Source organism: Rutilus rutilus, assembly GCF_951802725.1.
Source record: "Rutilus rutilus genome assembly, chromosome: 3".
Taxonomy (NCBI): domain Eukaryota; kingdom Metazoa; phylum Chordata; class Actinopteri; order Cypriniformes; family Leuciscidae; genus Rutilus; species Rutilus rutilus.
In genome coordinates, this window is record NC_140211.1 from 55257710 (window position 1) to 55276979 (window position 19270).

General features: G+C 37.6%; 2 protein-coding genes across 3 annotated transcripts in view; both read left to right on the top strand.

Moving 5' to 3' along the window:
- dennd5a (DENN/MADD domain containing 5A) overlaps nt 1–13064 on the top strand; it is a 64014-nt gene extending 50950 nt beyond the window's left edge. For both annotated transcript variants that reach the window (XM_084405158.1, XM_084405157.1), the window contains 12 exons: nt 1727–1879; nt 1977–2064; nt 3811–3895; nt 6529–6657; nt 6965–7086; nt 7595–7740; nt 8262–8380; nt 8457–8635; nt 8754–8836; nt 8920–9043; nt 9880–10048; nt 11089–13064. In XM_084405158.1, the coding sequence (XP_084261284.1) occupies nt 1727–1879; nt 1977–2064; nt 3811–3895; nt 6529–6657; nt 6965–7086; nt 7595–7740; nt 8262–8380; nt 8457–8635; nt 8754–8836; nt 8920–9043; nt 9880–10048; nt 11089–11272 (1581 nt within the window). In that variant the 3' untranslated portion in view covers nt 11273–13064. The remainder of the gene's footprint in view (nt 1–1726; nt 1880–1976; nt 2065–3810; nt 3896–6528; nt 6658–6964; nt 7087–7594; nt 7741–8261; nt 8381–8456; nt 8636–8753; nt 8837–8919; nt 9044–9879; nt 10049–11088) is intronic.
- An 800-nt stretch (nt 13065–13864) lies between these two features.
- sinhcafl (SIN3-HDAC complex associated factor, like) lies at nt 13865–18828 on the top strand. Its single transcript, XM_084404554.1, has 6 exons — nt 13865–14041; nt 15285–15423; nt 15714–15813; nt 15898–16012; nt 17792–17942; nt 18027–18828. Exons 1-6 carry the CDS (start codon nt 13930–13932, stop codon nt 18202–18204), a joined length of 795 nt encoding a protein of 264 aa, XP_084260680.1. The 5' UTR covers nt 13865–13929; the 3' UTR covers nt 18205–18828.
- The last annotated feature ends 442 nt before the right edge of the window (nt 18829–19270 follow it).

Consider the following 19270-nt stretch of genomic DNA (forward strand, 5'->3'; position numbering starts at 1 on the left):
GCGATAGGGATTTCCTGGAATGATGTGTGTTATCGTACTTCTGCGGCGGGGCATATTTAGCGTGTGTGTGTGTGTGTGTGTGTGTGTGTGTGTGTGTGTGAGACGCCCTCTGGTGTTCAGATGAAGCAGCATTTACTAATGATCAGCCGCTGAACTGACAAGCTACGCGTTAAATAATCGCAGCCTTTGCCAAATCGCGTGCGGTTTCATTGCGATTAATCGTGCAGCCCTAGTTTGGTAATAGACTCAGCTTTACATGTTGATGTACAGGGGTGCAAACAGCGCGCTTTTCGGCGCCTCACGCTTTTTTCACGTCAGTTTGGGTGACTTGTGTGAATCGTGCAGATCCGAAGAGTTTTTTTTAAGGAGGGGGGGGGGGTCTGATTATAATTTAACCAACAGTAATTCTGGATTGCGTCCACCAACAAGTAAATAGGAAATAAGCGAATCAGAACACTGCGCGCCAAACCAGCAGTATGTGCGCAAGCGTGAACCACTAGTGTTTCTGTCTCACTCTGGATCTGCCACTGCATCACATTTCTCTCTGCGTGGCGTGGAGTGTCCGTTTTTATGTCGGCTCTCATGTTAACTGGTTAGAGCTTGTGTTAGAGCACAATGCCTGCGTGACACACACACTTCTCGAGCCGCGCCGAAACCGCGTGCTAGAAATAGAACCGCAACCGACGCCTATTTTTCACGCGACACGCAAGAGTGTTGGAAGTTTTCAGACAAAATAGAAGGTGCAAATACATATTAATGAATTACATTTTGATGCTTGAAAGTCTCTCGGTTTTGACAAATGCATATATAATTGTAATTTAAAAAATAGGCCTAATTATCGATTTTCAAATATTGCCCCTGTCAATAGGCCTACAGAACGAAATATTCTGTAGCCTATTTTGCCGTCAATACTGCCGACGTTGTCTTTGCTGTATCAGGCTATATATATTATGTTTAACATCCAAATGTAGATGGTCTGTCGGCGCACAGAGCCACGCAGTCGCAGACAGCACGTGAAGTTCGTGAACACCGAATTCCCTTTTCTTTCTTATCTATTTGTGTTTGAACAGACATGTGCACGAAAAAATAAGCCAGTGTCCGTCTCAACGAGTTTCCCCGTAAACGCAGTCAAAATAAAACGGATGCGTGTCATTACCGGTATTAGATACGTGCATTCGTCTTAAAGGGACAGCACCCAATATACCTGCAGCTGTTTGTGTCACCAAAGTTAATCAAACAACAAAAGAGAAAGAGCTTAATCACGTTTTGTCAAAAGATAAACTGTATTAATACTTAATACAGTTAATTTACCTGAAAAACATAAAGTACTGCTTTATTTCTCGTGTATTTGTGTTTTATTGTATTTATATTTGTATTTTGTTTATTAGTTTCTATGCAGATGCACTAGGCCTACCCTACACAATTACCCCAATCATCCTAGAATTATTAATTCTTTACAAAAAGAGCTATTCAAATCATCAGGTGAAATTGTTTTCAGGAAGTAGCAGTAAAGCAAGAAGTGCAAGATAGTTTTTCTAAATTTCATTTGACTCTATGAGCCTATAGGGGTGGGTTGGGGATGGTGGCAATGTAGTATCTGGATATTTGCCGCGGGACGAGGGCTTCGATTACCTCTCTCTTTTTTGACCATACATGTGTTTGCACCCCTGGATGTAATAATCCTGGTCTTGATGTAAACTATAACCCCGTTTGATCTGTGGCTCAGACGAAGCGCATGCTGGTGGAGAAGATGGGACGGGAAGCGGTGGAGCTGGGACACGGGGAGGTTAGCATCACTGGCGTGGAGGAGAACACGCTCATCGCCAGCTTGTGTGATCTGCTGGAACGAATCTGGAGCCACGGTCTGCAGGTCAAGCAGGTAAATCACACACACACACAAACTCTACGACTTCTGTTATGAAAGTGGTAATGTAGTCGGGATTGTTTGACCTGGTCCTGCTCTGTGTGTTTGCCAGGGAAAATCCGCCTTGTGGTCGCACCTCTTACATTATCAAGAGAGTAAAGAGAAGAGAGACGCTACTCCAGCAGGCCTCGGCCCTCCCGGTAAAACACTTTGAATGTGATACAATAATTTTGCACATTTTAACTCTGTTCCATATCTCTACCTGACTACAGTACAATACAATACACATTTTATTTCTATAGCGCATTTAAAACAACTGCCGTTGACCAAAGTGCTTACCAGCATAGATAATACAACAAAAGCAATTGCATACAGTCACACAAACACAATTTAAACCTGTTATTAAACAATTTAATTTAAACAAGCAAAATTAAAACCTGACTACATAGGCATCTTCTTGAAATGCTGGTCACTCGCACACACACACACACACACACCCACACGTGGACCGCACAAAAACTCGGCTAACATGGTGATTCCAACTTTGATGTTACATTTATCTCATTTTGCTTAGCTAACAACTTGACGTATACTCCATTCATGCCATATTGTGATTACCGTAATTACGAGATGACAACCAGTGCCGTTTTATAACAACACTTATCAACGCCAATATGAATATGCAGTGCCAGGTGGTACACCGTCGGAGTACAAGGCGGAACGCTCATAAAATTCCCAGTTTACAAGTTGTATTTAAGAGTTCTACGAGGACGTGAACTATTTTTTACAAGGCGTAATCCTGTAATTACGACATGGCGTGAACGCACCGATTCTGTCAGTGTTGTTTTTGTTAACTAATAATCATTCTAATTTTGTCAGAATAGGAAAGTCCACACCACAACTATCAAGATAACTGCATAGAGGAATGATATCATTGGAATCGTTTTTTTTTTCTAGATGCCGAATAATAAAAAACATTGACAGCCAATCAGAATCCACCTGACTTAAGCGGCAGACAAAACGTTATCGTGCGTTGGCGTGGATGCTAATGTAGTTGTTGTTATCTTTAAAATTTTCATTCTTGGTGTGAACAGGCCTTAACTGAAAACTATTAACCATTTTTGTTCATTGAAACTATAAATATTAGAAATGATGACTTGGAGGACTAAAATGACTAAAACTAAGTAGAATTATTAATCAAAATAAACGTATAAGAATTACACGTAACCAGACGCGATGTGATTTCAGCAAAAAGCTATTTGTCTGTCCACTCCAGACGCGACATGACTACGAGGTGTGACGAAATAAAATAAAAATCTCAGCCAATCAGAAGCTTGTGTGGGCGGAGTCTCTCTGCAAGCGCACTGCACTTGCAACCGAATGGATAAGTAGATAATCAAATTCGTAAACATTACACCATTTTATCTTTATTAAAAATACATACTGAAACAATCTTTGTCATAGATTACACTCGTTTGTTCATATTGAGTTTGAACGTTCTTAGGAGACGGTGTTACACTAAATTTTAAAATGAACACTGAAAATGTAGAAATAAAAGCTAATTAAAAAAATAAATAAATACTATAATAGTATATACATAATAATACAATAACACTGCATTTTATAAAGCATAAAACACACAAACACAAGTACATTTTTATTATTGACCACAATATAAGTGTTTTTATTTTACGTTCACTGAATCTGGTGTAGTGCATTCTGGGATATATGCATTGCTGCCTTAGATAATATGTTTTTGCTGGTGGAACAACCTCCACATCGGAAATGTTTACTATGATGCCGAAATGCTTTCCAGGTCGGCAGCTCGCTAGGGTTTGGAACAGAAAGCCAGTGCAGTGCTTAGGTAGTTGGCTTTCATTGAAAATGTTAATTTCTTCATTGTTATGTTTGATTTTTCAGCATGTTTTCCCTGTTTTGTGTCTCAGGTATCATTCATGACACAGAGAGACGGAAGTCGGATGCTAGCTGCGCAATGCCGCCTCTCAAAGTCTCCTTGATCCAGGACATGAGGTGAGAATGAAACCATTAGAGTATAGAGCAAAGCAATCGCACTACACAGAGAAGACGGAGTCCTTTGCATGTACTCTTAGTTCTTGGTTCTGGCTATAGGTTATGAGTGGTTTTTGGTTTGACATATACAGCAATATGCAGTATGTAAAAAAATAATGTTTTTTGAACATCAGATCATGTAAATATATTTTAGCAGACCCCAAAAATACAATTATGAACTTGTAAATGAGCATAATATACGGGCATGTTAAATCAAAACAAAAGAAAGTATAATATAGTGTCCCGAGTCACTGCAGCAAATAAAGGAACGTGATGTCCTGTTTTGTGTCTAAAAAAAAAAGTGTAATTCCAAAAAAACAATATTCCTTACAAGAATCAAATTGATAGCCAGACAATATGAAACTATACCCTGAAACCCAAGGTCAAAAAATTATCACATGTATTTTTTATTTCTTTTATTTTTTACAGTTTAACATTTAAATCAATTTATGACCTGAAACTGAATTTTTTATATTGTTTTCATGAAAATACAGGCATGCTGCTGCAATGCAGGGGAGTGTATGGTCTTAGATGGGAAGGGGGTTTCCTCACATAGCGTGAAGAAAGCACTGAGACGTTTCATGTCGCCACATTATTTCCAGCCTAATTAACACCAGACCCCCCGCTGAGCCGAACTGTGTCAGTGCATGAAAGCCTCGGCATAACATCCCTCTCTTTAGCCATGTCAGCATCTCCTATTGACGATGCATTCAACAGAAATGGTTAATTGGTGTTAACAACACAGTATTTATCATAAAAGTATTACCTTTGTGATACCTTTTTTTCCTGATGTCAGCATAATATAGCAAGGCAATGACATTGTCTAGTGCATTAATATTATAGCTGCAGGTCTACTTGAAAATCTGGCTTCAGCAGACTGTAATTGTGAGGTTTGTCGAGTCTGGAGGGCAGCACTGAACGCTATAATGCATTTATGTAATGGAAGGTCAGACAGTGTTGACTCCTAGAGGTGGAGTGGAAGAGAATGTGTCTGGACGTGGCATGCATGATAGCGGCTGGCTGATGCTCTAGGGAGTCTGAGACATTTCTCCTGCCCCCATTTTCTCTCGCGAATGCAAGAATGCATTGGGTTCAGTGCTGTGAACCTGTGCATGGAGGTTTCTCGGCAAGAGCTCTTTTGATTCTTATAGAGCCATCACTTGTGCGGTCACATTTACCGTTGTTTGGTGAATTGTTTTGTTTTCAAAATCCAATCATTTCACTAGTAAAGTCAAGTCAAGTCACCTTTATTTATATAGCGCTTTTAACAATATAGATTGTTTCAAATCAGCTTTACATTGATAATAAGAAATTAAAGTACCGTATTTTCCGGACTATAAGTCGCAGTTTTTTTTCATCATTTTGGCTGGTCCTGCGACTTACAGTCAGGTGCGACTTATATATCAAAATTAATTCATACATGAACCAAGAGAAAGCATTACCGTCTACAGCCGCGAGAGTAGCCTACTCTATGCTGCTCCTGTAGTCTACCCCTGAAAAAATGAACTGAAAATAGTTAACTGAAACATTAACCTAAAGACAACTGAGAAAGCCTGAACACAAACAAAATGTCCCCAAAAAGATTTTTCGGTACTGATGCGGTGGTGACGCGTTCATGTAGCATGTAAGGGTGGCGCTGCCAATAAAGCACCTAAAAGCTGTCACATAGAACCGGCAAAAGTAATGATTATGAATATGTAAAATATAGCAAGGAGACATTTTAATTGTTTACTAATAAACAAGTGTTTTCTGTGTAAGTGTCGGCTGCAGAGATGAAGTTGACGATGCTGACTCGCGATCTTCGCAGTAGTGAACGCGCCAGAGAGAAATGCACATTTCATGCGGATTACATAAGCAGAGAACAGTCTGTTTTCTTTCGTTTTGAATTGTTTTGTTTAAAAGTAGACATTTCAAGCTTTCTATATATAGAAAGCTCAGTCTCAGGTCTGTGAGGCAAGTAGGCTACCTTATACGCTGAGTTTCAGTTCATTTATGAGACGAGCTCCAGTTCACGCGCCGGCGCCTTCGTGTCGTGATTATCTATTTTCTACTATATTTACTTATTATTTATTAAATCCAGGCAATTTGTTGATGAAACATTGATTAAAATTAAGATACAATTAATACAAAACGAAATTCAATTTAAAGACAGGCTTTGTGCTTTCTGTTTGAGGTCTCTTTCAGAGTGCTCGCGTCCGTAACGGAGAACTGTCCCGTCCGTAACATTGTGGTTTTTTTGTGTGTGTTTTTGTGAAATACATTTCTAAATAAATGCGACTTATAGTCCAGTTTTTTGACTGATGCTACTTATACTCCTGAGCGAGTTATAGTCCGGAAAATACGGTAACAGAGATTGTTTTGGCTTTACAGCAGCTCTAGAATAAAGTTATTGTCCAGCTAAACTTAGTTTTTGATTGATTCACTTCCATTGCAAAGATCATTAGTTATTAACTTAGCTAACATACATTTTATCGAATGCCGCGATGTGGCATCACATCTTGTTAGGACTGTAACTCATTTACATAATTCTAGTGGAAATTGGAATTGAAAGTCCTGTTATCAGTATGTGATATCTGTTATATGTCATGTTTCAGGCACATCCAGAACATCAGTGAGATCAAGACAGATGTTGGGAAGGCCAGGGCATGGGTGCGTCTCTCCATGGAGAAGAAACTGCTGTCCCGGCACCTGAAACAACTGCTGTCTGACCATGAGCTCACCAAGTAAGACCAATCGACTAGTTCTTTAGTGGCGTAGAAGGCGCTATCATAAATCAGATGTACTGTAGACGAACTGTAGAGATGTAGCACAGCAAAGAATAAGGCTCCATTAAAAATGAAGTGTTTTTTTTTATTATTATTAATGGGCCTTGAACTGAAGTGGCTCATCCACTTTCTTTGTGTTGTCCTCTTCTGACCTGAAATGCATTTGAACTCGTTTTCTTCAGGTTCTTTAAACATGCACTTAACTTTCATCTCTGTTTCCTTTATAGCTGTATGATTTACCATGTTTGGTTGTATTTATTTGAAGGAAACTCTATAAGCGATATGCTTTCTTGCGCTGTGATGATGAAAAGGAGCAGTTCCTCTACCATCTCCTCTCTTTCAACGCTGTGGACTACTTCTGCTTTACCAATGTCTTCACCACAATTAGTAAGAGGCATCAATCTCGAATTGCAGACACAGCACATCATTAAGCTTTTTGCTGTTGAGAGTAACAATTAGGGCTGAGTAATAGAGTTTACAATATATATACAGTACATATATATTGTAAACGCTCAGCCCTAATTGTTACTCTCAACTGCAAAAGCTTAATGGTTTTAAACCCTGAAACCTGCCTCAAACTGCCTAGATCTGATATGGGTTTTATGAATGTCTATTTATGCAGCAGCATATCTTACATACGAATTAATAAAAATAAAAAAAATTATTATAATTATACATTTCATAATAATAGAAATAATTGACATTTCTGAGGCATTTTCGTGTCTTAACACTCAAATTTGCACTTAACAAACATGTCAATGTGCATTAAATCACTGTAATATTCATGGTGTTGCTTAATGTTGCATCACTAGCCAAATTAAACCATGTATATTTACTTTATTAACTCTTGTATCAAATAAACGTTTCTTGACCTCGTCCTTGTTGTTGTTCACAGTGATACCATACCATGTGGTCATCATTCCCAGTAAGAAACTAGGTGGCTCCATGTTTACGGCCAACCCCTGGGTGTGCGTCTCAGGGGAACTAGCTGAGACTGGGGTCCTGCAGGTCCCCAAAAACACTCTGGAGATTACGTTTGAGGTGACACACCTACGTTCTTTTACCCCCCGTTTCAGAATCAGAATGAGCTATATTCATACATGCATACATACATGCATACATACATACATACATACATGCATACATACATATATACATACATACATACATACATACATACATACATACAAACATGCATACATACATACATGCACACATACATACATACATACATGCATGCATACATATATACATACATACATACATGCATACATACATACATACCTGCATGCATACATACATACATACATACATACATGCATACATGCTTACATGCATACATACATACATACATACATACACAAGATAATAGAAAGAACATTTATAGGTAAGATTAAGAAAAATAAGAATAAAAAAATAATACATAAAGTTTCACTATATATTTTGCTGTATTTTTTGGCACCATGCTAGATATTGACTATTGAAAACCCTAAGGTGACTTCCTGTTTTGGTAATCTGTTTGGTCGAGGTTTGTTGTATAATTCTGTTTGTACTTCGCACAGTGCCAGAACCTGGGGAAGCTGACCACCATACAGATGGGCCATGATAACTCAGGGCTGTATGCTAAGTGGCTAGTGGAGTGCGTAATGGTCCGCAATGGGATCACAGGGCACACTTACAAGTGAGTGCCAAGATTTTAGTAGCACCATAATCACATTATTCATTATTAGTCCCTCAACTGACTGTCTGTTGTGTAGGTTTCCGTGCGGCCGTTGGCTGGGTAAAGGAGTGGACGATGGCAGCTTGGAGAGGATACTGGTGGGCGAATTGGTGACTAACACGGAGAACGAAGAAAGAATGTGCCGGACTCCTCCAATGCAGCAATCCCCCGGGATGATGCGAAGATTTGTCACCATTTCGCCAAACAGCAAACCAAGTGTGTACTTTTGAAATCTCATTAAAGTCAAAAGTCACATCTTATAGATTTTATAACTGCACTTATTGCTGGAGGATATTTGTTGTCTCAAGCATGTTTCCCATTGTGTGTCCTCTAGAGTTAAACACAGGCCAGATCCAGGAAGGAGTGGGAGAGGCGATTAATGGGATCGTCAAACACTTCCATAAGCCAGAAAAAGAGGTAAAGACAAACAAACAGTGGAAAAGAGAAATGTGGATGAAATCAGCACATATTGATGATCTTTCTTCTTTCTTCTCTTGTAGAGAGGAAGCCTCACGTTGCTTTTGTGTGGAGAGTATGGTTTAGTTTGGGCTCTAGAGCAGGTGTTCCAGCACGGATTCAAGTCACCGCGCCTTTTCAAGAACGTCTTCATTTGGGACTTTCTTGGTAACAAATATTTTTTTATTATTAGTTATTATTAATTTCTCATGCTTGGTGTAAGGAGTTTTTTGTCTTATCAGACATGATTAGGTGTTATTCATACTGTATATTTATACTGCCTATTTTGGTCAAGAGCCGCCCACTTAGACAGGAAGAGCAGCTTGACTGACATGTGAAGAGATCAATCACAGTTTGTTTCGTTTATGTGCCATTTTATTCAACAGTTGTTGTTTTTTTCAAGAATTAATACTTCTATTCAGCAAAAATGCATCAAATTGATCAAATCTGACAGTACAGACATTAAAAATATTACAAAAAAATATATACTTTCAAATAAATGCTGTTCTTGTGAACTTTTCTATTCATCAAGGAGTCCTAAAAACAAATGTATCATGGTTTCCACAAAAATGTTACGCAGCACAACTGTTTTCAACATTGATGATAATAATAAGAAATGTATCTTGAGCATAAATTAGAATATTAGAAATCAGCATATTAGTATGATTTCTGAAGGATCATGTGACACTGCAGACTGGAGTGAAAATTCAACTTTGCCATCAGAGGAATAAATTACACTTTAACATATATTTAACTTGAAAACAGATATCACACTTGCCTGGAAGAAGCTCATTTGTATAATAAAAGCTAACAAAAGGTTACTTAGAAAGCCAGTCAGATTAAATATTAACACTCTGAGGAAGTGTGTCAGACGGTTAGTGCAAGAACTGTGGGCGGTCTGTAGTTTGAAGCTGAGACTAGGAGTTTGTTTGGGAACATGAATGATACCTCAAAATCTCGCAAGTAATCCTAAATCTTCCTGTTTATATTCTGTATTACCACAGAAAAATCACAGGTTTACTTTGAGAGCGCGGAACAGAGTCAGATGACCCAGGACGAGAACTGGCTGATGAGAGTCCGTCATTTCTGCCATTTCATGCGCGCCATCAACAGCACACCCAGAAACATCGGCAAAGACGGGAAGTTTCAGATGCTCGTGTGTCTCGGGGCCAGGTTGGTCATGATTTACGTAGAATTTCTGAATTTTAAAGTGCCCATATTACAAGTTCATAACTATTTGTGGTGTCTGCTACAAAATATTTACATGATTTAAAGAAAAAGAAACACAAATTTTTCCATTCTATACATTTCTGCAGCACCTCTTTTACCTTCTGCCTGAAACACTTTTAGTTCCTGTCTCTTTAAAGCCCAGTCTGCTCTGATTGGTCAACTGCTTAGAGCGTGTAACGCCATTTAACATACCATAATTTTGCTTCAGCTCCCGAGGCTTTATGAGCAGCTGTTAACAGTTTTATATCTAGTATCTATATCTATGGTGTCAGTATTGGAAGTCCATGCAATGTGTTTTGCCCTTGAACATATATATTATACACTAATGGAAAGGTAAAATCAGAAAAAGCATTATAGGTGCCCTTATTTGAAACTGACATGCTCTTTTGTCACATTGATCAGTAGGGCTGGGCAAAAAAAAAAAAAATTTTATCATAGATTATTCGTTTTTTAAGGCCACGAATCAATTTTTTCCCATATTTATTTATCTATCACCCAAAAGCCAGTATTAGTTTTTCTACACTGTTTAGAGGCTTGCAGCCTCCATGTTACAGCTAATGCTGTGAGATTTTATGTTTGTTTAATCTTAAACATAAAATTACCTGATCCTGTTTGATCAAGGCATGCGACTGTTCTGACTTGTCCAATTTGCAGCATCAAGTTTTCATCTTGCATCAAAATCCTGTCTATTGATTGTATGCATTTGAAATATAGAGTTGGCTTCTGTTTTAATGAAGAGTTTAATATACAGGTTCATGGCTCTTAATTTCATTTTATTAATTAACCACTTGTAAACTTATGTTCACTGTTCTTTTTTATGAATATAGGATTTGTATTAAATCTATATTCATTGAGTCGAATCGGGAATCGAAATAGAAAATCGAATTTAGAATCGAAATCGAATCGAATCGGAACATCTGAATCGATACCCAGTCCTATGGATCAGTCACGTGTGCTGACTCCTGTTGTCTTTCTGCTTGCAGAGATCACCTGCTGCACCACTGGATCGCGCTCCTCGCCGAGTGTCCAATCACAGCACAGATGTACGAGGACATGGCGCTCTTAAAGGACCATTCTCTGGTGAACTCTCTGATTCGAGTGCTACAGACTCTGCAGGAATTCAACATCACTCTGGAGGCGTCTCTCGTCAAAGGCATCGGGATCTAACGCCGTCTCCATGTAGAACTAACACACAGATCAGCGGGACCATGGACTAACTGTTTTTGTTTTGTTTTTTACATGGAGAGACTTGAACAAAAGGACTTAACCTGGCTTACGTCAAAGCTACTGTCATGTTTGCCATATATTAAGTGCAATGAGTCTTTTCAAACGTGTCATAATTTTTATCAACTGACATTCAAATATGTCCTCTATTTTGATTCATACGTTTCTGGAAAGGTGAAAACTCCCACCTGTGCTATAGCGTTTTATTGAAAGCTCAATATTTTTCGTTGTTGTTGTGGACTGCTGACAATGGCTATATTTAAAAGGGAAACATGTGAGAAAAACTGTTATTATATTTTCAAAGAAGAACAGTGTTATTTTGATATGTGTCAGGTTGCTTGCTCTGTGCTCTAATCGAACCCGTACTGTCACCATGCAGAGTTTGAAGCAAATGATGTAGAAGTATGCTTTATAAGTACAACTTGTGGGGAATTCATATTTTACTTAAAAAAAGAAAGAAAGAAAAGATAAGAAAAAATGGAAAAGGCTCTTTTTTTTTTCTTTTTTTTTTAACAATGCCAGAGGCAACTTAAAGTGATAGTACACCCCATAAATTACACTACCGGTCAAAGTTTGGAATAATATTTTAATGTTTAAAAAAAAAAAAGAACCATCTCACCATCTTCAGCTCACCAAGGCTGCATTTATCTGATCAGAAATACAGCAAAAACAGTAATATTGTGAAACATTACAATTTTAAAGAACTGTTTAATATATGTAAAAATGTCATTTATTCCTGTGATGCAAAATGTTGCATTTTCAGCATCATAACTCCAGATTTTTGAAGGATCATGTGACACTGAATACTGGATTAATGATGCTTTGATCACAGGAATAAATATATATATTTTTAACTATAGAGATAGAAAACAGTTATCTTACATCACAATAATATTTCACAATATTATTGTTTTTACTGTATTTTTGATCAAATAAATGCAGTCTTTGTGAGCAGAAGAGACTTGAGTCGGTCATCATTTACTCACTCCATCATTCCAAACCCTCTTTCTTTCTTCCCCGTTCAATGAAAGTCAGTGGTGACCACAGTTCATTAAATGGGAAAAGAGCAGCTTGGACTTTGGTCTAAATATCTCCTTTTGTGTTCCACGCAGGAAAAGTGTGAAATGTCTTCTTAAGCTTATTATGATCCCCTAAAATCATACATACGACTTCTGAAAGTGATGTCCAAACATATTTTATGAGAGACTGTAAAAACCCAGAACAATCAACGGAAAAAGGATAACATTAGCGTTCCACCGAATAAGCAGATGCAGCAACCGATGTATCCTTTCGACTCTTTAGCCCTCAGGTCTGGACCGCGGGGGCGACTCTAATGCCATATTTAAAGTAGAATTAAACTGGCACAGCTGCTGTGTTTGTGTCCCTAGTTAAACCCCAGCAGCCCCTCTGTTTCTGCTATGCAATATTTACAGCTCCAACATTTTGTTATTGAATATTGATGAAATATTCGCCTGTTTTTAGAGTGTAGCGTCATTCGTAGGATATACCTTGGAGAAGCACATCAAAGACTGATTGATATTCATGTGCCAATTTCATCATGAATGTTCTGGTTCCTGTTCAAACACAGCTGGCATGAGCATTCTGGGAGTTTTTCTTTCTTTCTTGTGTTTTATCTCGATACATTTATAGACAACGCGGTGTAATGTAGTGTTAAATATTGAACAATTGTGTACAGTGTATAAAATGTATTAAAGGTGACAATTCAATATGGTTATGATGCTTCAGCCTTTTTTTTTTTAAATGATGCAAGCTTTCATCAAGAGCAAAATTCGTGTTTGATTATGTCTTTGCAGTACAATCAGACATTTCCATGTCCTATGACCAGTTTAAGCAGCATTTTGCTTTTTCTAATATAATGTATCAGACTTTTATTGTTTAATAACCGTATTAATTGAGAGACCACATGGAATATTTTGTAGTATTAAAAGGGTGATTAAAAATGTGAAAACTAAAAAATAAATAGATCTCTCATTGCTGAACCTTATACTTAACGTTTTTTAAGCAAGTTTAAAAAAAAATAACTTCAACTTTAATGATATGAAATATAAAAAATATATTTTTTTTAAATAAACTTTTGATGAGTAGTCAGAAAAAGTGCATGGACAAGATATCTACCCATTTTAAGACTAATATTGTTTACAAAAAATAGTATAATGCTAGTGGTGTTTAGGACTTATAATAACGCTAACTGCGTTTCACTTGACTGAAAGACATAATAAAATCACTTTATCAGGAACATTACATTTCAGAGTGTTATATAAATATAATGTAATGTAATGTAATGTAATGTAATATAATATAATATAATATAATATAATATAATATAATATAATATAATATAAATACAAACAGTCCCGTATTCCAAGCATTCGAGCTACAACAACATAGCGGGAAACGAGTCCATTCACACACATTCAAGTCACAACAAGAACAATGCGTTACGTGCGGAACGTTTGTGTACTTCCCCGGATAAAACATTCTTAAATGGCAAGCTCGAGCGCGGTGATTGGTCGAATGGATGTTTAAACTTGGCGTCTAAGCTCCTTATATGGTCTTCCTCCGACAAACCCCTTTACTCAATGTTTGTACGCAGGCCCCGCCCCCACCATTCATTTGTGTTTCTGTGTGTGGTCGTAGTAAGGCATGCGCAGTACAGACGAGTAAAACGGACGGAATTCAAAGTTTCTGACGGTAAGTCCTTTGTTATTGTTGCGAACTAACTATACGAATGTAGCATCTCGTTTTTAACTGTTTGCACTGTCAGTATCGGAGTGCGTAAGGTGTTGTGTGTATAATGTTAGTGCGTTTACAGCGCGGTTATTTACGTCAACAATGGGGCTTGGCGCGCGTGGATGTGAGCGTGGCATGGTCGCGTGCTAACGGGCTAGCTGTTATTGTTAATGGGACGCGCGTTTGGCGCTCGCTCACTGTTTGGGCAAGTTTAGAATAGCGAGCGTATTTTAATGGTAATATCATCCGTGTATTATTTAGAAACGGCTTCCTAAGCGATTTAAAAGCGCGTGTGAATGTTAATTTACGACACATGTCCGTGTAGCTTTCTTTTGGTTTCAATATATGCAAATATGGCGCGAACGAACTAATAATAAAAAAATAAAAAATAAACAAATCCGAGCATACTGTATGTCACAATTCATCTTAATCATTATTTTTTAATGTGTGGAGTCTTTGTGAATGAGTCGTGTCATGTTTGGTGTTGCTTTTCAAGCGTTTGTGTTTATGCATAAAGCGCGCGATGTTCATTATATTATGCATGACGTTAACGTTACATGTCGTTTAAGAGGTGTTTTTTAAGTAGTATTAACTCAATGTTTTGTCTGAACAGGCGCCCATTTAATGCTACTTTCGATTTTACAACTCCGCCTATTTCACCCGCTTCGCCCCATGTCAAAATTCCCAAAGGAATTCTTATCATTATTTGGAGCGACTAAACGGGAATCCATCAAGAATCAAATAAGACCAGAAAAGGGCAAAATAGGAATTGAGTTATCCATTAGTCCATGACTTGATTCATACAGGATTCCTGTTTAAGATGGGTTCCCAGTTAGTTAAAAAATCCCACTATCGTTCTTTCTAGGATTTTCCAAATAATCAAATCCCAGTGCTCGCATGCGGCAGCTGTTTGTTTTTCTCGTGCGAGTCAATGATCGTGTATTAAATGTGGCTGCAGCGAAAGGCTTTTGTCAAACATCAAAAGTAGGTCATTGCTGCAGGCGAGACGGGTTCAGAGCAAACGCGCTTTTTAATCCCAGACGCGCGCTTGTGATTCTGCATTTTTCTCCGTAACTTCTAGAGCACAACGCGATGAAATTGTCAAGTTCAAGAGGGATATGCTAGTGCCCCCGCCCTCTTCAGTCCCCCGCGCAAAACGAGCAGGAGACCTTTTGTTTTAATGACGCTCTCCATTCATTTCTAGAGCCCGTAAAGATGTTCGGCTTCCATAAATCCAAGATTTACCGCAGTAACGAGGGTTGTTGTATCTGCAAAACCAAGTCGTCAAGTTCTCGGTTCACTGACAGCAGCAGATATGAGGAAAACTTCAGGCTCTGCTTCGGGTAAGTGTTTATCCATGACTCTGCTTGTATCCCAATTTTATCCCAGTCACAATTTTTTTTATCCTAATTAGATCAACGAGAATCCTATTGGAATTTAATAATATCATACTAGATGAGCTTTAATTTTTCCATCTTATGTGATCCCATTGGGATTGTTTCCAAAAAGAGGAATTCCATTAGGATTTGTTGTTGTTTTTTGATAATAGGCAATGCAATTCTAGTCATATACAAAATAGTTCTGTCCTTAAATAAATTTTCTGTCATTCATATTGCAATATTTTTTTTCATAGCCTGGCCGAGGATCGGGTTGGAGACATCTGCAACGCTTGTGTGCTGCTGGTAAAACGCTGGAAGAAGTTACCGCATGGATCAAAGAAGAACTGGAATCATGTAAGGGACCGTTTTCTTGTTTTCACTGGAATCATCCATTTTCATTTTCAGAAATTGTGAGAATAATCTTGTTTCCTTCCCAAGGTGGTTGATGCCAGAGCGGGACCGGGATTCAAGCTGACCAAACCCAAGAAAGTCAAAAATAGTGATGGAAAGAAGAAAAGTAAACTGAAGAAGCTTCATAAGTTCAAAAGACAAAGTGAGTTGCACTTTTTTTTTTTTTTTTTTTTTTCATATAACAATTTTCATAATTTGGCGAATTGGTGGCTAATTCGTATGATTTCATTCGTACGTTTTACGTGCGATCATTAAAAAAAATTTTTTTTTAAAGGGATAGTTCACCCTAAAATGAAAATTAAGTCATAATTTACCCACCCTGGTGTTGTTCTAATGCAATATGCCCTTTTTTTTTTCTTTTATGGACCACAAAAGGAGAAAAAAAAGACATGACTCTCGCATCCATATAATGGCATTGTATAGCGACCAGCATCAAGCTTTAAAAAAAAAAAATGCAGTAATGATCCAGTAATGTATTACAATTTGTTGGGGGGTGTACGATTGGGTTTGGTGAAAAACAAATAAAAATTGAAAGCCGCAGTTCACGCCGACTTGCCCCAAAATAAACACACAAGTTATGAGAAATCAAGATGAATCACATCTGTCGACTCATTCTGACGAGTCTGACAGACGGAGACCTTTTGGGGATTTCTAGGCATTGCATTTCATGTGTCGTGTGTTTATTCATCTTGATTTCTCATAACTTCTAATTGAGACTCATGAACACAGTCGAGCTCAGGGTTTTCATTAAATACATACAATTGTGGTGGTTTTTCACCAAACCCTATCAAATTCCCCCAGAATACTTGGAATATCCGAAATGTCACATGGGATATAGGCCTGTCACTATCGCTTATTTTAGTAATCGAGTAGGGGTGTAACAATATATCGTGTCACAATATATCGCAATACAAAAATGCAACAATATGTATCGTGGATAGTTCACCCAAAATAAAAATTACCCTGTGAGAAGTCAGTTTTAAACTACAATATATTATGTTGAATATAATGTATAATAATGGGGGAATATTAGTGGTTCCTGATAATGTTAGAAGTCTTATGTTAACAAGGAAAAAGGGGCCTACATTATTTTATATATATCTAGCCAGTGACAGAGTTTAAGCATATTCGTCTAAAATAATTCTGTATTTTCAGGTTCAGAATCATGAATATATTTATTCTGGTGTCACCACTGTCCAAGCCTATTCATTTACACCCACAATGTTATATCAAATTTAGCATTTAATCAACAGTAAAAAAAAAATTCTTAACCTTTTAATGTCTTGGAGTATCGCAATAATATCGTATCGTGATATGTATCGAATCGTGAAATTAAGGTATCGTTACACCCCTATAATCGAGTAATCAGTTGATTATTTTGACAATTAATCGAGTAGTCAGATACTTGTTTTTTTTTTGTGGTAGTAAAAATAGACCTAAACAAAGACCTAAACCTTTAAAATACATATAATAACAATGAGGATTACAGCCTGATTACAAAAGTCTCACTGTTAAAAGCCATGTCCCAAGCACACGATTTGCAGACTTACTGCACATGTTGCACTTAACCATATTTTTCCTTTTTTCAATCATATTTCAAGCCATTTAATAACATCATGCACATCTGAAGTGTCTCAGCTGAAGGAAATAATCCATTATCTATCGTTATCTTTAATATATCAGCCAAATTTTATTGCCGGGTCGATAACGATAACATTAAAAATGACCATATATCGGCTGATATATTGTGCATCCCTAATATAAACAATCATCTTATGTACATTATGTATAATAACAAATTAATTCCTTTTCTCCTACAATTCTCATCGCGCAAACTAATACAAAATCCATTTGGAAAATGTTCCAGCGAGCTTGTGTTTTTGCAGATGGCATGTTAATGTTTGCCGCCATGTCTTGACAGATTCAGATGCCCACAGCACCACATCCAGTATGTCTCCGTCTCAGTCTCCCAGCCACAGTAACCAATCAGACGACGGCTCCGACATCGAGACCAAGCAGAGACGCCCGACCCCGTCTGGGTTCTCCTTTCTCGACCTGTCCTACTGGAAGAGGTATGCTTCTTCCCCTTCTGTTCACCGATGCGTGTTGACATCCTAGTGGTTGAGCCGGTGAATAACACCATCGATGCGTTTCAGGCAGAAGGTGTGCTGTGGGATCGTCTACAAGGGGCGTTTCGGTGAGGTGATCATCGACCCTCGTCTCTTCAAGCCCTGCTGTAACAAGAAGCGTCCCGCTCTGGCATCCTCCTCGGACTCTCAGATCTCCCAAACACTTCCTTCCCCTCTCCCGGAGGTCATGAAGGAGGCCTGGTGATCCTCCAAACGCACCCTCCTCGAGGCCCTCATAGCTTTGTCTCCAGTGGTAGACTCTGATATCTTCCCTTTGTTAGATAACTGTGTATGAGTTGACTTTTCCCATTGCTTTTGTATTATTATTATTTTTTTATGCCTATTTTGTAAAATGTAAGTTTTGTACCTTTTTTTTTTTACTTTTTTTTATTTTATATATAACCGGAAAAGGAGAAAAAAAAACTGGGCATTAGGACATATTTATAGGTCTGAGTTAGGAAATTTAATGTAATCCATTTTTTTTATTACTGTAAATTGTTTTTGGGAGTTACCAGTGTTTTGTAAATATAATCTTATTTTCCATTCCAGTGCACCAAAAGACTTCTATTTGGCATTTAGTTTCACGGGTTAAAGATGAATAATGTAAAGTGCTATATATGACATAACAGCCAAGGCATTAATGAGATGGGTGTACTTTTAACTTAAGCAAATACAATATTTTACCTTGCAGTCTTCTGCTCTGACTCGAGCTGTGAACTGTGCTCTGTTAAATCACACACACACATGCATTTACTGACAAGGTTTCTTTGGGCACAATATTCACAATGTGAATTTTGGACACATGCTTGTAAAATCTCATTTATTTCTGGTTTGGCGTAAAGATGTTTCTCAATATTTAAAATACGGTTACGGGTTTGTAAATCTTTAAAACCAAGATGCTAAAACGCATTATCTCAGAGTATTTAAACGGTTATCATTTACATAATGGCATATGAAAGCATGCATAATGTATTTGTAGGCATGATCAGTTTTATGACTGTTGGTGGTGTTTGTATTTTTCTTTTCTTTTTTCTCTATGTTGTTGTATGAGAGTGTTATAATACAGAAAGTAAGAGATATAACTGAGTGATGAATTTCTGACCAGGCTTTACACTGTGTTTTTAACCACGTTTTCCATGTCTCAATATTGTACACTAAAGCTAATCGAAGATGAAATTGTACAGTCTTTCAGCCTTGATATATTGACTGCAGCCTTTGTTTTTGTTTTGTTTTTATTGTTACAGTTTGGATCAATCAAAATGTTGTCGATG